General features: G+C 51.4%; 1 protein-coding gene, 1 long non-coding RNA gene and 1 other non-coding gene across 3 annotated transcripts; 1 reads left to right on the top strand and 2 right to left on the bottom strand.

Moving 5' to 3' along the window:
* The first annotated feature begins 15,052 nt into the window (after positions 1 to 15,052).
* LOC115900673 lies at positions 15,053 to 15,978 on the top strand. Its single transcript, XR_004060332.1, has 3 exons — positions 15,053 to 15,203; positions 15,452 to 15,601; positions 15,753 to 15,978. It is a non-coding gene; the product is annotated as an uncharacterized LOC115900673 (long non-coding RNA).
* RPS11 (ribosomal protein S11) lies at positions 15,410 to 18,793 on the bottom strand. Its single transcript, XM_010369477.2, has 5 exons — positions 18,640 to 18,793; positions 17,780 to 17,911; positions 17,506 to 17,581; positions 17,049 to 17,178; positions 15,410 to 15,589 (listed from the first exon to the last, which is right to left on the bottom strand). Exons 1-5 carry the CDS (start codon positions 18,652 to 18,654, stop codon positions 15,466 to 15,468), a joined length of 477 nt encoding a protein of 158 aa, XP_010367779.1. The 5' UTR covers positions 18,655 to 18,793; the 3' UTR covers positions 15,410 to 15,465.
* Positions 17,289 to 17,376, bottom strand: LOC115892547. Its single transcript, XR_004052417.1, has one exon. It is a non-coding gene; the product is annotated as a small nucleolar RNA SNORD35 (small nucleolar RNA).
* Positions 18,794 to 19,074: the final 281 nt, after the last annotated feature.

Raw genomic sequence — 19,074 nt, 5'->3', positions numbered from 1 at the left:
GAAGGAAGAGGTTTTTTATACTGCCGGGAGCATCGGCAGACTCGCGTCTTAAGAGCCAAGCTCCTCGAAAAAGAAATCCTTGGTCTTTTTAAAGGCTTACGACTTTAAGGGGTCCACGTGAAAGGGTCGTGATAAATTGAGCAAGCGTGGGAAACGTGACTGGGGCCTACATGCATCAGCTAACAGAACAAAAAGTTTTACAATGCTTTTTTTTTATACAGTGTCTGGGATTTACAGATAACACAAGTAGTTTAGGCCAGGGGTTGATGTTATTATTATTACTTTTTTAAAAAAAAACAAATGAAGTATTCACTATATACTGATTTTCAGCAACCTCAGGGTTAAATGGGGTGTAAAGCCAGAATGCTTTATAGAGTCTCTTATAAAACTGACTTAGGCTCTTGTCAGCTCCTTGAAGCATTCCTGGAATTTTTTTTTTTTTTTTTTTTTTTTTTTGAGACGGAGTCTCGCTCTGTCGCCCAGGCTGGAGTGCAGTGGCCGGATCTCAGCTCACTGCAAGCTCCACCTCCCGGGTTTACGCCATTCTCCTGCCTCAGCCTCCCGAGTAGCTGGGACTACAGGCGCCCGCCACCTCGCCCGGCTAGTTTTTGTATTTTTTACTAGAGACGGGGTTTCACTGTGTTCGCCAGGATGGTCTCGATCTCCTGACCTCGTGATCCTTCCGTCTCGGCCTCCCAAAGTGCTGGGATTACAGGCTTGAGCCACCGCGCACGGCCCGGAATTTTTTTATATTACTTGCTTTTTTCTACCAGCTCTTAACCTCTGCAGAAGTGCTTCTCAGTACCTCTGCAAACACTGAAGCTAAGTTGCATTCTCTGGGTGTTTTTTTCCCCTTTTTCCTAGAGTTTAACAGGCTCTTTTCTTTATATAATTCTCCATGCACTTGGAGGGTTAAACAGGCATACTGAGAGTCAGTGTCAGCGTTTACAGCCTTACCTTTACTGAGTTCTAAGGCCCGAATTAAAGCAATGAGCTCAGCTTAATGACAGTGTCCAGGGTTACCACTGCATATTCTGCACCTCTTTCTCCTTGTGGGTTGATGAAGCTGTTCCCATCCCCATATAGCTCCTAGTCTACTGATGCCCAAGGCTGGTCCCGGAGGTCAGGTCTGCTAGAGTAAACTTGAGTCCAACACCTCTTCACAGTCATGCTCGACAGGGCTCTAGCTGCCGGGAGCAAGGTGGTGGGTTCAGGGTGTTTCCAGTTTAGTAGATGAATGGTTGAAAAGGGCTGATAGATGAAAGTCTGTTGCCCCCACGGATGTGGGCCTGGTCATTATAATAGACAGGTCCTCACGTCTCCCTGAGAGGTATTTGCATAGCTTGAGCAAGACCAGATCTGAGATGGCCCACTTGGCTATCTTGACTTCCTTCCTTGGCCTCTCGAGGCTCCGATCCTCCCCTTCGAGGTGAGACCTGGGGCGTGTTAGCTCCTAAATCTCGTTTCTGAGGGGGCTGTTGGCCTCGGTAAAGCGGGGCAGTAGGCTGGGACATATGGAGAAAGAATTTCTATGATCTCTGGCGGCTCCTGCAAAACTGGCTTCTCTTGCTGTTTCTGGGACTCCCTTTTTTAACTCTGTGTCTGCTGCTGAAGCTGCTCTTACTTTTACTTTTGGCTTTTTTGCAATAAGCTGTTAAACAGGGCTACGTTTATGCTGGTTTTGTCTGTGTTATATTTAACCATGAGTCAATATAAAGGAACTTGATCTAGGTACACTGGCTGTCCTCCGACCCCTGTCACCACTTTAAATACATGGCCAATCGTTCCTTGTCTATAGTTCCTTCGGTGGGCCATCCAACACCAAAACAGGGCAGTTCTAATTCACACAGAGATCTTAACCTCTAAGGGGTTAACTTAACTCTATAATCTCCTGCAAAAAAAAAAAAAAATCTCCTTTCTTAAGGTTCTGTAACATGCATTTTAATAGAGTAAGTTTTGATGATTTGATGACTTTCCTTTTTTCTTTTTTTCTTTTTTTTTTTTTTTTTTTTTTTGAGATGGAGTCTCGCTCTGTCGCCCGGGCTGGAGTGCAGTGGCCAGATCTCAGCTCACTGCAAGCTCCGCCTCCCGGGTTCCCGCCATTCTCCTGCCTCAGCCTCCCAAGTAGCTGGGACTACAGGCGCCCAACACCTCGCCCGGCTAGTTTTTTGTATTTTTTTAGTAGATACGGGGTTTCACCGTGTTAGCCAGGATAGTCTCGATCTCCTGACCTCGTGATCCGCCCGTCTCGGCCTCCCAAAGTGCTGGGATTACAGGCTTGAGCCACCGCGCCCGGCCCCCTTTTTTCTTTTTGAAATATTTTAACACAGTTCCTAACCGAGTGGGCTTACTTTGTGTCCGACCTATTTTTCTCTTGAGACAAAACAACATTCACACTACAAGAAGGACAGGGTAAAAGATCACTCACTCATCTAATTCACACTAAATCAAAATCAAAGCTAAAACCAAGTGTTGTTAAAGGCACACCTGTTCGTCAAGCAATTTCAGCCAAGTCAAAATCAGAACCAAAACCGAGGTGCCAATAAAGGCACGCCTGTTTATCAAGCAATTCAAGTCAAGTCAAAATCAAAACTAAAACCAAAGTATCAAGCAATTAATTCAAGTCAAGTCAAAAACAAAAACCAAAGTGCCAGTACAGGCACGCCGTGGGTAATCAGGCCACGCTTCCACTCAAATGGAGTGGGCGAGTTCCAAAGACCAGTCTTACCAAGTTTCAGATGTCCGGACTTAAAGTGCCAGTTCCGTCCCGGTGTTCAGCCACTGTGTTGATCCTCCCAGGGGCCTGCTGTGCACTGCTCTGAAGAGGCAAATGCCTCCACCAGGGCAAATGCCTACCTGGGAGCGCTCTCAGGATCCCCATCGCTCAAGCTGGCCAGAGTCCCCCGCAGGGTTGCTCTACAGGGCAGGCATAAGCTGCCTAAGGGACTGCCTCGACCCTCCTTTAATCACCTTGCTTCCCGGTCAGGGAACCAAGAAATGTAGCAGGATGAGCTGCAGACAAAACTCCTCAGACACTGGATTAAAGAAGGAAGAGGTTTTTTACTCGGCCAGGAATGTCGGCAGACTCGAGTCTTTTTCTTTTTTTTTTTGAGACGGAGTCTCACTCTGTCGCCTAGGCTGGAGTGCAGTGGCGCAGTCTCGGCTCACTGCAAGCTCTGCCTCCCGGGTTCACACCATTCTCCTGCCTCAGCCTCCCGTGTAGCTGGGACTACAGGCGCCCGCCACAATGCCCGCCTCATTTTTTTTTTGTATTTTTAGTAGAGATGGGGTTTCACTGTGTTAGCCAGGATGGTCTCGATCTCCTGACCTTGTGATCCACCCACTCGGCCTCCCAAAGTGCTGGGATTACAGGCGTGAGCCACTGCACCCGACAGACTTGCATCTTAAGAACCAAGCTCCCCAAAAAAGAAATACTTGGTCTTTTTAAAGGCTTACAACTTTAGGGGGTCCACGTGAAAGGGTCGTGATAAATCGAGCAAGCGTGGGAAATGTGACTGGGGCCTACATGCACCAGCTAACAGAACAAAAAGTTTTACAATGCTTTTTTTTTTTCCATACAGTGTCTGGGATTTACAGATAACACAAGTAGTTTAGGCCAGGGGTTGATGTTATTATTATTACTTTTTTTTTTTCCTGCCACAATATTTTTAATTACGTACAAAGGTCTGACATGGCACCCAGGGGCCCATTTCACCCACTGCTCTGTTTGGCCGCCAGTCTTTTGTCTCTCTCTTCAGCAATGGTGAGGTGGATACCCTTTCCTCGGGGAAGAGAAATCCATGGTTTGTTGCCCTTGCCAATAACAAAAATGTTGGAAAGTCGAGTGGCAAAGCTGTTGCCATTGGCATCTTCCACGTGAACCACGTCAAAAGATCCAGGATGCCTCTCTCTGTTGGTGATCACACCAATTCTTCCCAGGTTAGCACCTCCAGTCACCATACACAGGTTACCAGTGTCGAACTTGATGAAATCAGTAATCTTGCCAGTCTCCAAATCAATCTGAATGGTATCATTCACCTTGATGAGGGGATCGGGGTAGCGGATGGTGCGGGCATCATGAGCCAGACCCTGTCAGAAAAGGAAAGGAAAGGAAAGGAAAGGGGGAAGGAAGGAAGGGAGGGAGGAGTGGAGTAGCTGGGTCAGGGAGTGTATTAGTTCAGGTTCTCTAGAGAAACAGAAGCCACAGAATGTGTATATGCATACACAGAAAGAGATTCATTTTAGGAACTGGCTTCCAGGATTAGTGGACTTTTAGCTGGTTCAGAGTCTGATGGGGGGCCAGGTGTGGTGGCGCATGCCTGTCATTCCAGCACTTTGGGAGGCCAAGTTGGGAGGATCGCTTGAGTCCAGAAGTTTGAGATCAACCTGGCCAACATAGGGAGACCCTGTCTCTATTTAAAAAAAAAAAAATTTTAAGGTGGGGCGCAGTGGCTCAAGCCTGTAATTCCAGCACTTTGGGAGGCCGAGGTGGGCGGATCACGAGGTCAGAAGATCGAGATCATCCTGGCTAACACGGTGAAACCCCATCTCTACTAAAACTACAAAAAAATTAGCCAGGTGTGGTGGCGGGCTCCTGTAGTCCCAGCTACTCTGGAGGCTGAGGCAGGAGAATGGCGTGAACCTGGGAGGCAGAGCTTGCAGTGAGCCGAGATCACACCATTACACTCCAGCCTGGGCAACAGCAAGACCCTGTCTCACAAACATATATATCAATCTCATCCTAAAACACCCACACAGAAACATCCAGAATAATGTTGACCAAATACCTGGTCACTCACTGTGGCTCAGTCAAATTGGCACATAAAATTAATCATCAGGTAAAATCTCTGTTCTTGGCCGGGCGCGGTGGCTCATGCCTGTAATCCCAGCACTTTGGGAGGCTGAGGCAGGTGGATCACGAGGTCAGGAGATCGAGACCATCCTGGCTAACATGGTGAAACCCCGTTGCTACTAAAAATACAAAAAAATAGCCGGGCGTAGTGGTGGGCGCCTGTAGTCCCAGCTACTCAGGAGGCTGAGGCAGGAGCTAATGCCATGAACCTGGGAGGTGGAGCTTGCAGTGAGCTGAAATCACGCCTCTGTACTCCAGCCTGGGCGACAGAGCGAGACTCCGTCTCAAAAAAAAAAAAAAAAAAAAAAAAAATCTCTGTTCTCGTTGTCTGGAATGTCTTCATTTTTCTGATTCTCCCTGTGTCCTACTAGAAGATCCAGTGACACCCATGCCAAGGTCCACTCCTAACAGACAGAGGGAACCTGCTTTAACTTCTTAAGAATTCTAGGCCAGGCGCGGTGGCTCAAGCCTGTAATCCCAGCACTTTGGGAGGCCGAGACAGGCGGATCACGAGGTCAGGAGATCGAGACCATCCTGGCTAACACGGTGAAACCCCGTCTCTACTAAAAAGACAAAAAACTAGCCGGGCGACCTGGCGGGCGCCTGTAGTCCCAGCTACTCGGGAGGCTGAGGCAGGAGAATGGCGTAAACCCGGGAGGCGGAGCTTGCAGTGAGCTGAGATCGCGCCACTGCACTCCAGCCTGGGCGGCAGAGCGAGACTCCGTCTCAAAAAAAAAAAAAAAAGAAAGAAAGGGCCGGGCGCGGTGGCTCAAGCCTGTAATCCCAGCACTTTGGGAGGCCGGGACGGGCGGATCACGAGGTCAGGAGATCGAGACCATCCTGGCTAACACGGTGAAACCCCGTCTCTACCAAAAATACAAAAACTAGCCGGGCGAAGTGGCGGGCGCCTGTGGTCCCAGCTACTCGGGAGGCTGAGGCAGGAGAATGGCGTAAACCCGGGAGGCGGAGCTTGCAGTGAGCTGAGATCCGGCCACTGCACTCCAGCCCCGGCGACAGAGTGAGACTCTGCCTCAAAAAAAAAAAAAAAAAAAAGAAAGAAAGAAAGAAGACGGAGTCTCACTTTGTCACCCAGGCTGGAGTGCAGCGGCGTGATCTCGGCTCACTTCAAGCTTCGCCTTCCCTGGGCCTCATTCTAAGGTTCCTTGGACCCTGACAGAGTCCTCAATGCCCTATTACGGTGTCCCCCAGGAGCCTGCTATGTTTTTGCTGGAAGTCTGACTACCATCACTGTGGGGTCCTCTATAACCCAGCCTTAGCTCTCATGTCCCCAGGGCCCTGCTGTAACATTACCATGACATTCGTAAAGCTCCTTGGACCACCTATGATACTCACAGGTCTTGTGTTCTTTTTTTAGATGGAGTCTGGCTCTGTCACCCAGGCTGGAGTGCAGTGGTGTGATCTCAGCTCACTGCAACCTCTGCCTCCTGGGTTCAAGTGATTCTCCTGCCTCAGCCTCCCAAGTAGCTGGGATTACAGGTGCCCACCACCAAGCCCAGCTAATTTTTGTATTTTTAGTAGAGACAGCATTTCAACCATATTGGCCAGGCTGGTCTCGAACTCCTGACCTTGTGATCCGCCTGCCTCAGCCTCCCAAAGTGCTGGGATTACAGGCATGAGCCACGGCGCCCAGCCGTTTTGTGTTCTTTCTGGAGGCTCCAGGGAAGAATCGTTGTTTTTGCCTTTCCCAGGTTCTAGAGGCGACCAGCATTCCTTGGCTCGTGGCCCACTCCTCCATCTTCAAGGCCAGCAGTACGGCATCCTCTCCCCTTTCTGACCCTTATGTTGGTCCTCACGTCTTCTCTCTCCGACACCAACCCGCCTGCCTCCCTCTCCAAAGGAGTCCTGTGATTGTGTTTAGGGCCACTTGGATAATCCAAGATCATCTCCCCATCTAAACCTAACCTAATCACATCATAAAGTCCTTTTTTCCCATATAAGGCCATAGTCAGAGGTTTTGGGGGATGAGGGCATGGTCACCTTTGAGGCCACGATTCAGCCGGCCATGGTCATCTGGAGTGTCTTTCCTTGCCCCATTCTGATCTCCTCTTCTTGCTGTTATAATGGCCTGGGACTTTAGCCAAGAGGCCTGCCAGGGGTCTGCCTAGACATTCCCCATCATAGCCCTCCTTCCTGCCATAGAAGAAAAAGGCCTCAGTCAAGGTTGCAGTGAGCCATGATTGCATTACTGCACTCCAGCCTGGATGACTGAGCGAGACCCTAAAGAAAAATAGAAAAAGGCCTCAAGGCCCCTTAGTGCCACCTGGGAAACCCTTCCAGATGCCCTGGGGTCCTGCGATGTCTCCGGAGCCCATTGATAGCATCAGCTGGCTGACTGGCATCAGATCCTCAGGGTTCTGCTCTAATGAGCCCTGACTACACCCTTTCCCTCCCTGGGATCCTGCTCTCATGTCCCCAGGGATCTATTAGAACCCTCTTAGACTGTCACCCAGGCTCCCCCAGAACAGCTATAATGTCCTGAGGGCTCCACTATAATGCAATAGAAAGCTCCCAGGCCGGGTGCGGTGGCTCACGCCTGTAATCTCAGCACTTTGGGAGGCCAAGACGGGTGGATCACGAGGTCAGGAGATCGAGACCATCCTGGCTAACACAGTGAAACTCCGTCTCTACTAAAAAAATAAAAAAATAAAATTAGCCAGGCGTAGTGGCAGGCGTCTGTAGTCCCAGCTACTCTGGAAACTGAGGCAGGAGAATGGCGTGAACCCGGGAGGCGGAGCTTGCAGTGAGCCGAGATCGCACCACTGTGCTCCAGCATGGGTGACAGAGTGAGACTCCGTCTCAAAAAAAAAAAAAAAAAAAAAAAAAAAAGAAAGAAAGAAAGAAAAAAGGAAAAGAAAAAAGAAAAGAAAGAAAGCCCATGGCAGGACACACTCAGCATAAAACAAAAATGTGGACCCCTTGGTTCCAGTTTCAAGATGGTTCAAGGGGCCAGGCGTGGTGGTTCACACCTGTAATACCAGCACTTTGGGAGGCTGAGGCAGGTGGATCATGAGGTCAGGAGATCGAGACCATCCTGGCTAACATGGTGAAACCCTGTCTCTACTAAAAATACAAAAAATTAGCCAGGCGTGGTGGCTGGCACCTGTAGTCCCAGCTACTCGGGAGCCTGAGGCAGGAGTAATGGCGTGAACCCAGGAGGTAGAGCTTGCAGTGAGCCAAGATCACACCACTGCACTCCAGCCTGGGCGACAGAGTAAGACTCCATTAAAAAAAAAAAAAAAAGATGGTTCAAGCAGAGCACTCACCAGGTGCTGGTCCCTTCTGAGCCACTCCTCAGACTGCAGAAGGAGCTGGCCTTAAAGCCAGCCCTGGCCCCTGCCTCTGTGCCTAGAGTGGCCCCAGGCAACTTTGAATTGTGCACTCGGAGCACAATTCAAACCTCTAAAATTCTAACCTCTGCCCCTCCTCTCCACCCCTACACAATAGTGCCCCCTCCTGACCTGGGGGGCAATCATGCACTGAGTTCAAAACCAAAACCTAACTGTTCCGGGTACACGTGTCCCAGGCAGAGGTTCTTTATCTGGAAAATGGGGAGGATAATTGTGTCTTTATATTAGGGTGGTGCAAAAGTAATTGTGGGCCGGGCGCGGTGGCTCAAGCCTGTAATCCCAGCACTTTGGGAGGCCGAGACGGGCGGATCACGAGGTCAGGAGATCGAGACCATCCTGGCTAACATGGTGAAACCCCGTCTCTACTAAAAATACAAAAAACTAGCCGGGCGACCTGGCGGGCGCCTGTAGTCCCAGCTACTCGGGAGGCTGAGGCAGGAGAATGGCGTGAACCCGGGAGGCGGAGCTTGCAGTGAGCTGAGATCCGGCCACTGCACTCCAGCCTGGGCGACAGAGCGAGACTCCGTCTCAAAAAAAAAAAAAAAAAAGTAATTGTGGTTTTTGCCATTAAAACCTCAATTGCAGGCTGGGCGCAGTGGCTCACACCTATAATACCAGAGGCGGGTGGATCATGAGGTCAGGAGTTCCAGACCAGCCTGGCTAATATGGTGAAACCGGTCTCTACTAAAAATACAAAAATTAGCCGGGCGTGGTGGCACATGCCTGTAATCCCAGCTACTAGGGAGGCTGAAGCAGGATAATCACTTGAACCTGGGAGGTGGAGGTTGCGGTGAGCTGAGATCGTGCCACTGTACTCCAGTCTGGGCAACATAGCAAGACTCCATCTCAAAAAAAAAAACAAAAAACAGGCCGGGCGCAGTGGCTCAAGCCTGTAATCCCAGCACTTTGGGAGGCCGAGACGGACTGATCACGAGGTCAGGAGATCAAGACCATCCTGGCGAACATGGTGAAACCCCGTCTCTACTAAAAAAATACAAAAAACTAGCCGGGAGAGGTGGCGGGTGCCTGTAGTCCCAGCTACTCGGGAGGCTGAGGCAGGAGAATGGCGTGAACCCGGGAGGCGGAGCTTGCAGTGAGCTGAGATCCGGCCACTGCACTCCAGCCCGGGCGACAGAGCAAGACTCCGTCTCCAAAAAAAAAAAAAAACAAACAAACAAACAAAAAAAAAACACATAATTGCTGACTGGACACAGTGGCTCACGTCTGTAATCCCAGCACTTTGGGAGGCTGAGGTGGGTGGATCACCTGAGGTCAGGAATTTGAGACCAGCCTGGCCAACATGGCAAAACCCCATCTCTACTACAAATACAAAAATTAGCCAGACGTGGTGATGGGCGCCTGTAATCTCAGCTACTTGGGAGGCTGAGACAGGAGAATTGCTTGAACCCGGGAGGCAGAGGTTGCAGTGAGATGAGATTGTGCCACTACACTCCAGCCTGGGCAACAGAGTGAGGCTCAAAAACAAACAAACAAAAAACCACAATTGCTTTTGCACCAACCTACTATTTCATTAGAAGCTTCAGCAGGCCAAAGGCTCCACATGGGGCACACAGGGCATCCGTAGTAGCCCTGGTTCCTGTTAACGCCCCCACACCCCAGCCAGGCTGGGCCCCCAGGGATCCCACTGGATTCCAGGCTCTGACACCAGGCCCTGGCTGGAGCTGTCTTGCTCACTCTTGCACCCATTCCCGGGGAACAGCACAATAAATATGTATAGAATGAATGCCCCTGGGAAGGCTTGATGTGCTCCTAAAACTCATCTAGAACATCCTTGGTGTTCTGCTAGAATGTTCTAGCTAAATCTATACTGACCTCTGAAACATCTATAGGTCTTTTATTTTTACTTTTTTTCTTGAGACAGGGTCTTACTCTGTCACCCAGGGTGGAATGCAGTGGCATGATAATAGCTCACTGCAGCCTCGACCTCCCAGGTTGAAGCGATCCTCCCACCTCAGCCTCCCAAGTAGCTGGTACTACAGGTACGTACCACCACGCCTGGCTGATTTTTAATATTTTTTTTGTAGAGACGGGGGTCTTCCTATGTTGCCTAGGCTGGTCTCAAACTGCTGGGCTCAAGAGAGCCTCCCATCTTGGCCTCCCAAAGTTCTGGGATTGCAGGCTGAGCCACTGCGCCTGGCCTGCCTTGCTATAATATGTAATAGAGCTAGAACCTACTACAGTGTTAGACCGAGGAATTTCCTGCTGGGCTCAGGGCAGTGCTGACACTCGGCAGTGGCCTGCTTAACTATTCCTGGAACACACTCCAATTCAATTTCCAGACTCCACTCACACACCTTGGGACTAGTTCAATGAGCTCAGGTGCCGGCTACATAAATAACATTTTTTTTTTTTTTCTTTGAAACGGAGTCTTGCTCTGTCACCAGGGTGGAGCACAGTGGTGCAATCTTGTCTCACTGCAACCTTCGCCTCCCGGGTTCAAGCGATTCTCCTGCCGCAGCCTCCCGAGTAGCTGGGACTACAGGCACATGCCACTATGCCCAGCTAAATTTTGTATTTTTATTAAAATGGCGTTTCACCACGTTGGCCAGTATGGTCTTGATCTCTTGACCTTGTGATTTGCCCACCTCGGCCTCCCAAAGTGCTGGGATTACAGGCGTGAGCCACTGCATCTGGCCAATAACATTTTATATTATATAATTACAAATATAGCCATGGGCCGGCTATAATATACCTGAGTATTGCAACCATATAATATCAGCAGGGCCTGTTACAGGAGCCCAAGGTCTTACTTAGTATTCTAATAGCCCACAGAAGGCTGCAGCAATGACGCCCATCTGGCTCTAATATCGGAGGTGCAGGGCTGCAATACAAGATAACCGAGACCTGCCCTATTTTCACACGGCAGGTCTGATGCCTGTCTTTTTAGTTTTTTGCTTTGAGATAGGGTCTGGCTCTGTCACCCAGGCTGGAGTGCAGTGGTGTCATCCTAGCCTGCTATAGACTCGGACCTCTGGGCTTCAGTGATCCTCCTGCCTCAGCCTCCCGAATAGCTGGGACTACAGACCCAGCTGAATTTTTTTTTTTTTTTTTGGAGATGGGGTCTCACTCTGTCACCTAGGCTGCAGTGCAGTGGCATGATGTCGGCTCATTGCAACCTCTGGCTCCTGGGTTCAAGCGATTCTCCTGCCTCAGCCTCCCGAATAGCTGGGACTACCACGTCCGGCTAATGTTAGTATTTAGAGATGGGGTTTCACCATATTGACCAGGCTGGTTTCGAACTCCTGACCTCGTGATCTGCCTTGGCCTCCCAAAGTGCTGGGATTACAGGTATGAGCCACCGTGCCTGGCCTAATTATTATTATTATTATTATTTTTTAATAGAGACAGGAGTCTCCCTATGTTGCTCAGGCTGGTCTCTAACTCCTGGCTCAAGCGATCTTCCTGCCCTGGCTTCCCTAAGTATTGGGATTACAGGTGTGAGCCACAGCACCTGGCCTGACCGCTATCATTATAAACCCAGAACCCTACTATAAAAGCTAACTTTCCTGTGAAAAGGCAATGCCATTGGGGCCCCCTACAGGTGTTCGACAGAATATTCTAGAAACATGCTAAAACAGACTCAACATCCCGTGACAAACTACCAGGGCTTGCTGTAATGGAGCCAGGATTCTGCAATCATACAATAAATATTAAAACAAAAACCATGGGCCCATTACAGCAAGGGCTGCCTACCTGACCAAGGGGCCCCAGGGGATGCTGTAACATGACACTATGGGGCCTTTCTCCAACAGCAGGCTGAGGGCCCCCCGCATTGTTACTTTCCAGTGTACACTTAATCAGGACAGTTCTATCCCATTATCACAAATGAGCATTTTTTTTTTTTTTTTTTTTTTTTTTTTTTTGAGACTGAGTCGCCCTCTGTTGCCCAGGTGGAGTGCAATCTCGGCTCACTACAACCTCCACCTCCCGGGTTCAAGTGATTCTTCTGCCTCAGCCTCCTGAGTAGCTGGACTACAGGTGCACGCTATCACACTGGCTAACTTTTGTATTTTTAGTAGAGACATGGTTTCGCCACACTGGCCAGGGTGGTCTTAAGCTCCTGACCTCAAGTAATCCGCCTGCCTCGACCTTCCGAAGTGCTGGGATTACAGCCATGAGCCACGGGACCCGGCACATATGAGCATATTGATCCTCCCAATAGGGCAGAGAGGCAAGAAGCCATTTAACAGATTAGGAAACTGAGGCTCTGCGGTGGAGGAGTGGGTCTCTTCCAAGGCCACACACGGCTAGGGAGGTGCAGGGCCAGAAGTTGGAACAGAGCCTCGGTGGGTCTCTGCTGCATCTGGGGCCTCCGTCTCGGCTTTACTGCTTCCAGTTATTGAGCCCCTGAAGCCTAGGGGTCCAGGTCCACCCAGTGAAAATGTGGCAACTTCGCATCATTAATTCCTTCACGACCATCCATTTTTCCATCAATCAGGAAGGACGTTGGTGTTGAGGCGGACGTACGTTATCAAGGACAGTAACTACCATGGCTTCTGAAGTTTTGCCAAAACCTCAGATGCGTGGCCTTCTGGCCAAGCATCTGTGATTTCATATTGTTGAAGCATTCTAGTATCCCTGGGGGCTGCAGCTTTCTATATGTTTGCTGTAGCTGAACCAAGAAAGAAGGCATACGCAGATTTCTACAGAAATTATGATTCCATGAAAGATTTTGAGATGAGGAAGGCTGGTTTTTTTTTTTTTTTTTTTTTTTTTTTGAGATGGAGTCTCACTCTGCCTCCCAGACTGGAGTGCAGTGATGCGATCACAGCTCACTGCAACCTCTACTGCCCGGGTTCAAGTGATTTTCCTGCCTCAACCTACGGAGTAGCTGGGATTACAGGTGCCTGCCACCATGCCCAGCTAATTTTTGTATTTTTAGTAGAGACAGGGTTTCACTATCTTGGTCAGGCTGGTCTTGAACTCCTGACCTCGTGATCCACCCACCTTGGCCTCCCAAAGTGCTGGGATTACAGGCGTGAGACACTGCACCTGGCTGGAAGGTTGATATCTTTCAGAGTGCAATTATCTTGGAATGTAAAGAATTTCTTCAGGTTGAATTACCTAGAAGTTTGTCACTGACTTGTTCCTGAACTATGACACATGAATATGTGGGTTAAGAAATAGTTTCTCTTGGCTGGGCATGGTGGCTCACGCCTGTAATCCCAGCACTTTGGGAGGCAAACACAGGTGGATCATGAGGTCAGGAGTTTGAGACTAGCCTGGCCAACATGGTGAAACCCCGTCTCTACTAAAAATTAAAAAATTAGCTGGGTGTGGTGGCACACGTCTGTAAACCCAGCTACTCAGGAGGTGGAGGCAGGAGAATGGCTTTAACCTGGGAGGCAGAGGTTGCGATGAGCCAAGATTGTGCCATTGCACTCCAGCCTGGGCCACGGAGCAAGACTTTGCCTCAAAAACAAAATAAAATAAAGCAATGAAAAGAACCTATGGTCCTTATCCCCACTCTTCAGGTGCGAGGCCTGTCGAGGGGTTCCAGGGGGTCTTTTAAACTTGGTCTTTGCATCCACCAGGCCCAGCAGAGGTCCTTCCCCAGCACACACTCTGACCCCAGCACACACCTGACGCAATGGGGTGCCAAGGAGACGCCCCAGCGATCGAGGAGGAAACCGGGGAGCCGGGCTGTTGTTGTAAATACAGCAGCCCCACCCCAACGGAAACACCTGCGGCCAAGGGGAGGGGGCCCGTGACCTCCCATCCCCCTCTGGGTCTCCGTCCCCTCCCTCTGGAGTCCACACTCCCCCTTTGCCCCTTGCTGGATCTCTACTGCCCCCAGCATAGGGTGGGGTGGGTGTGCAGTTTCTGCGACTCAGGGCGGCGTCCCCCCAACCTGTCCCTGCCCCTTCCTGCCCTCTTTGATGCGGCCCCACTTCCTCTGGCAGGAACCCCCGCCCTCCCTGGACCTGGGTATAAAGCAGGGACTGGGCCCACGGGGAGGCGGCGTCCCCGAGACAGCAGCGACAGCGGCGGCTCCTCTCCCCATGGCCCTGTCTCCCAACCCTTGTACCAGTGCTGGGCTCAGACCCTGGTACAGGCCTGGGGGACAGGGACCTGGGGACCCCGGCACCGGCAGGCCCGAAGGGGTGAGGTCAGCGGGCATTCAGACCTCCCTTCCCTGTACCCCCATCTCTGCTGCGGCTTTGATGCAGGTCACTCCCCTTCGGGTCCCACAGATCCTCTGGTGTGCTCCTGCCTCGCTGCCCCCCCACCCCACGCCTGTCATCCCACCTCTGTGATGTGCAAAGTGCACCTGTTTCTATCGTACCTGCCTCTCGCGGTGGTCTCTGTGCTCTCCCCAGCTCTGTAAAACCCTTCCTCCCCATGTGCCACAACCCTAGGCCGTGTCTGTCCTGCCCTGTTCCTCCCAAGGCCCCCATCTCTGCGGCCTCTGGGTGTTGGGCCATCTCCGGGCGCTTCCTACTTCCTTCCTTCCTAGCAGCCTGGGCCCCGGTACCACTGAGCGGGCTCCAGGGCAGTGTCATGATGCCACTTGCCCACACCACCAATCTCCTTACTTCGATTTTGAAGCAGCCGGCGCAAAGGAAGTTTCTAGAATCTGAGATATGGAACTCAGCTACTAACTGGGACTCCAGGTGGAGGACTTGGCGTCTCTCAGGTGACTTTCCTCATATGCAAATAGGCATGGTGCCAAACTAGGAGTGGGTGGTGGGTGCATGGGGCCCCCTTCTTGGCTATAAGCAGGGATATGAGGCCCAAGCTGAAGTCAAGACCTTTACAGTTCACAGCCAGACAACAGGGCCTCAGCACATCGCACTCTACTTGGGTGAGCCCATGCCCACGGCAGGCAAGCTGCAGCTTCCCCTCCTCCCCACCCGAGGTGGTCAGGAAAGAGACAGACCAGGACCTGGAGGACCCAGGGGCCTCCGCCCTCACTCACTTCCTCCCCAGAGACCGGAGGGGGCGGGAGGACAGCACACCAGGTAATCAGCCTTATTCAGATACCGAAAAGGTGATAAGGACCAAAAAAGGAGACCCAGGGGAAGACAGGCATCTCAGCTCAGGCTCCACTGTCCTCACCCACAGACACGGGCAGGAGGCCTCTCTGACAGCAGCCTTGCTCAGTTCCCCGAGGGACACCTCCATCCCCCCCAGTGCTCTGGTAAAGGCACAGAGATCCCAAGTCTGGCCTGGGAATGAGAAAATAACTTTATTTCATTGCGGGGAGCAGGCCGATGTCCAGCCTCAGAACTTCTGGAACTGCTTCTTGGTGCCGGCAGCCTTGGTGACCTTGAGCACGTTGAAGCGCACTGTCTTGCTCAGGGGCCGACACTCGCCCACTGTGACGATATCACCGATCTGGACGTCCCTGTGGAGGCAGGTAGGGCCATGTCCTCAGGAGGGGCCACCCCGGCGGACCCCAGGAGGCCCTCCCTCCCCTTCGCCAGGCTGAAGGCTCTCTGCTTTGGCTCCACCAAACCCCAACCAAGATCTATTTGCCAATTCAAACTCCCTCTCATTCTTTGGTACAGACTTTGTGCCAAGTATCAAGTTCTACGCTGTACACAGAGCAGGTGACCACCCTTCTGAGGACCGCTGGGGTGGACGAGCTCCATTCCACGACCAAACTGGAGGCCCCCAGGTTGTCAGTGGCCTCCTCACCACCCAATTCCAGCAGAGCAGCAGGGGGATCCTGTAGCACCCACGACCACAGGCCCCTTATCGCTCAGCATGAGTTCGAGCCACCCTCCTCCCTGCCCACAGGACTTCTCACCTTGCTCCCAAGATCCTCCCCGCCCAGAGGGCCACCATTATCAGCTGCCCACATCCCCACCCTCATTGTACCTGGCTGACATCTGGCACCCACCCTGACTGAAGGTGCCCTCTGAGGAAGCAGGACTTTGTCCCTGGCTCACCACTGAACCCCCAGCATCTCACACCAAACCTGGCACGTGATAAGCTCTAAATAAAACATGCTGAGGGAATGAACAAACATTTAATTCCAACATTTCTGAGGTTCCCATCTGGTGTACCTTTTGGTTCCAAGGCACCTACCTGTCTATTACAGGTTCAGCACCCCAATCCAAAAATTCTGAAATGCTGCAAAATCTGAATTTTGTGTGTGTGTCTGGGAGAGACAGGGTCTTACTCTGTTGCCCAGGCTGGAGAGTAGTGGTGCCATCTCGGCTCACTGCAGCCTCCACTTTCTGGGCTCAAGCAATCCTCCCACCCCAGCCTCCTGAGGACCTGAGACTACAGGCACATGCTACCACACCTGGCAAACTTTTTATTTTTTGTAGAGGGTTTTGCCATGTTGCCCAGGCTGGTCTCAAAGGATCCTCCTGCCTCAGCCTCCTACAGTGCTAGGATTACTGGCTTGAGTTCGGTGCCCAGCTAAAATCAGACACTTTTTGCGTACCAGCATGACACCTTTGCTTTCCCATGGTTCAATGTATGCAAACTTTGTTTCACACACAGAATTATAAAATGTACTGTGTAAGATTACTTTCAGGCTGTGTGAATAAGATGTACATGAAACAAATAAGCTTCGTGTTTAGACCTCTGTCATATGTCACATCCCCAAAACATCTCATTATGCATATGAGAACATTCCAAAATCTGGTCCCAAGCATTTCAGACAGAGATATTCAACCTGTGGAACACTTTGATTCTGAAGAACATATGATATAGAAATCCTGAGACTCTGGGGCTTCCCAGAGATGCCAACTCAGTCACCCACTCCCTCAGTTGGCCTTAAATTGGCCTGAGCTGGAATCTGAAGGCTGCGAGTGTGTGGCCTGAGCAACCTGATGGGCCACTGTGCTCACCTGAAGCAGGGGGACAGGTGCACAGACATGTTCTTGTGGCGCTTCTCAAAGCGGTTGTACTTGCGGATGTAGTGGAGGTAGTCTCGGCGGATGACAATGGTCCTCTGCATCTTCATCTTGGTCACCACACCTAGGAGCAGGGGCAGATCCTAGGTCAAGTCCCATGGAAAAGAGGGCCATGGGTAACCTGGGGCATGCTGGGAGTCAGCAGCAGCTGAGCAGGAATCCCAACAAGCCCTGTTTCCAGCATCAGTTTTAACCAAGTGGCTTTCTCAGCAGTGCCCACGTGGGCATCTGAAGACCATCGTGAAAACAGACATCATGTGCCCATGCCCCTTCCTGTACCCACAAGTTTGCATTCCCAACCACCTCTCTCACCCACGACCCAGGAGTCTGGGCCCCCAAGCCCCTTCTTTCAGTATTTCAGGCCCCAGACGCCAAGAACTCCCACACTTACCAGAGAGGATCCGCCCTCGAATGGAGACATTACCAGTGAAGGGGCATTTCTTGTCAATGTAAGTGCCCTCAATAGCCTAAACGGATAGGAAAGAGAAAAGAGTGAGCCTTGGGCAGGTGGTTCCTGAAAAGAACCAGGGGCGTGGCCTCAGGGAAGCGAACTACAATTCCCATCAGCCCCGGGACCAGCCACTCAGACGTGGGCAGTGCAACTCGATGTGGCCACACGTGCAGGAAAGCCAGGGTCCCCTTCTTTCTTCTGAGGTTCCCCGCACCTCTTTGGGTGTCTTGAAGCCCAGACCGATGTTCTTGTAGTACCGCGGGAGCTTCTCCTTGCCAGTTTCTCCCAGCAGAACCCTCTTTTTGTTTTGAAAGATGGTCGGCTGCTTTTGGTAGGCACGCTCAGTCTACAGGTATGAGAAAACTGATGAGCTGCTAAGTTTGGAGCCGGCAGCAACCAGCCCTAGAGACCTTCCGAGAACCTCCCAGACCCCATTCTCTACATTTACTTGCAAAGGGCTGGCCTCCAAGGCCTGGTGCCCCAGAATCACCCTCTAAGACATGACCACCCCGACCTTACCCTGTAAGGTAATTCATACTCAGATCTAAGCCCGAGGTTATTTCAATTTATATACTTCAGAAGGCCTCCTAGGGCTTGCAAAATTCATCCTCTAAACCAGGACCACCCTTCTCACACCCTGGAAATCTTTCAGCGAGGATCATTCTCCAAGACCCAAGGTCGCCCACCCAGGATTTACTCCTTATGTAGTACATAAAGACTCAGAATTAAAATACCAAACGGCAGGCTCCTTGGATTCGCCCTTAGGAATCCTTTTCCATAGAATTAACCCTTAAGACCGGAAAACTCCAAGAAAACCTTCTTAAACTTGGTTTTTAAGAAGGTAAGTCAGAAAACGCTTGAGCCGCCATTAACGCCCGGAGCCCCCAGGAATTAGGAAGCACTCATCTAGAAACAGGCAAAAGCATGCGCCCTCCGCCCCAGCTAATCTCTAGAAAATAATCACGGACGCCCGGAATTAACCCCCGAACTTGGGCGCCCGGCTCTCCCCTCCCGGATGCGCCCCTGAAGGCCAGGGCGGACCCTGCAGCCTGACACCAAGGCTCGAGCCCGCACCTGAATGTCCGCCATCTTCCCGGCCGGCCTGAAAAAGGAAAGCGGCAATGGCGTCCGGGTTTCCTTATCGACTACGCAGGGGCTGAAGAGGAAGTTACGTAAGGAGCGGCGTATACGGCCTTGGGCGGGGTCTCGAGCGCGACTCTGATTGACAGGCTGCACTTAAACTAGCAGACGATTAGGGGACCGTGAAGGGCTGACGGGCGGGAAGTGGTGGATACTGTCTCGCGAGAGTCTTAGGCCCCACGGCGCCGGGCGCGATTATTCAGGCTGGTAAGAAGTGACCAGCCTTCAGCCCGTCTGTATTATCGCGAGAGTCATACGGAGTCTGTCCTGTTTCTGCGCGGCGTAGGCTCCCGTGGGATTTGGATACCGCGTGGCTGTGTTCGTTCGGCCTTCAAACTGGATGAGGCGGCGGCCATCTTTTTGAAGGGC

Source organism: Rhinopithecus roxellana, chromosome 12 (assembly GCF_007565055.1).
Source record: "Rhinopithecus roxellana isolate Shanxi Qingling chromosome 12, ASM756505v1, whole genome shotgun sequence".
Taxonomy (NCBI): domain Eukaryota; kingdom Metazoa; phylum Chordata; class Mammalia; order Primates; family Cercopithecidae; genus Rhinopithecus; species Rhinopithecus roxellana.
Note: the sequence above shows the minus strand (reverse complement) of the source record. Positions and strands in the feature narration are given on the sequence as shown.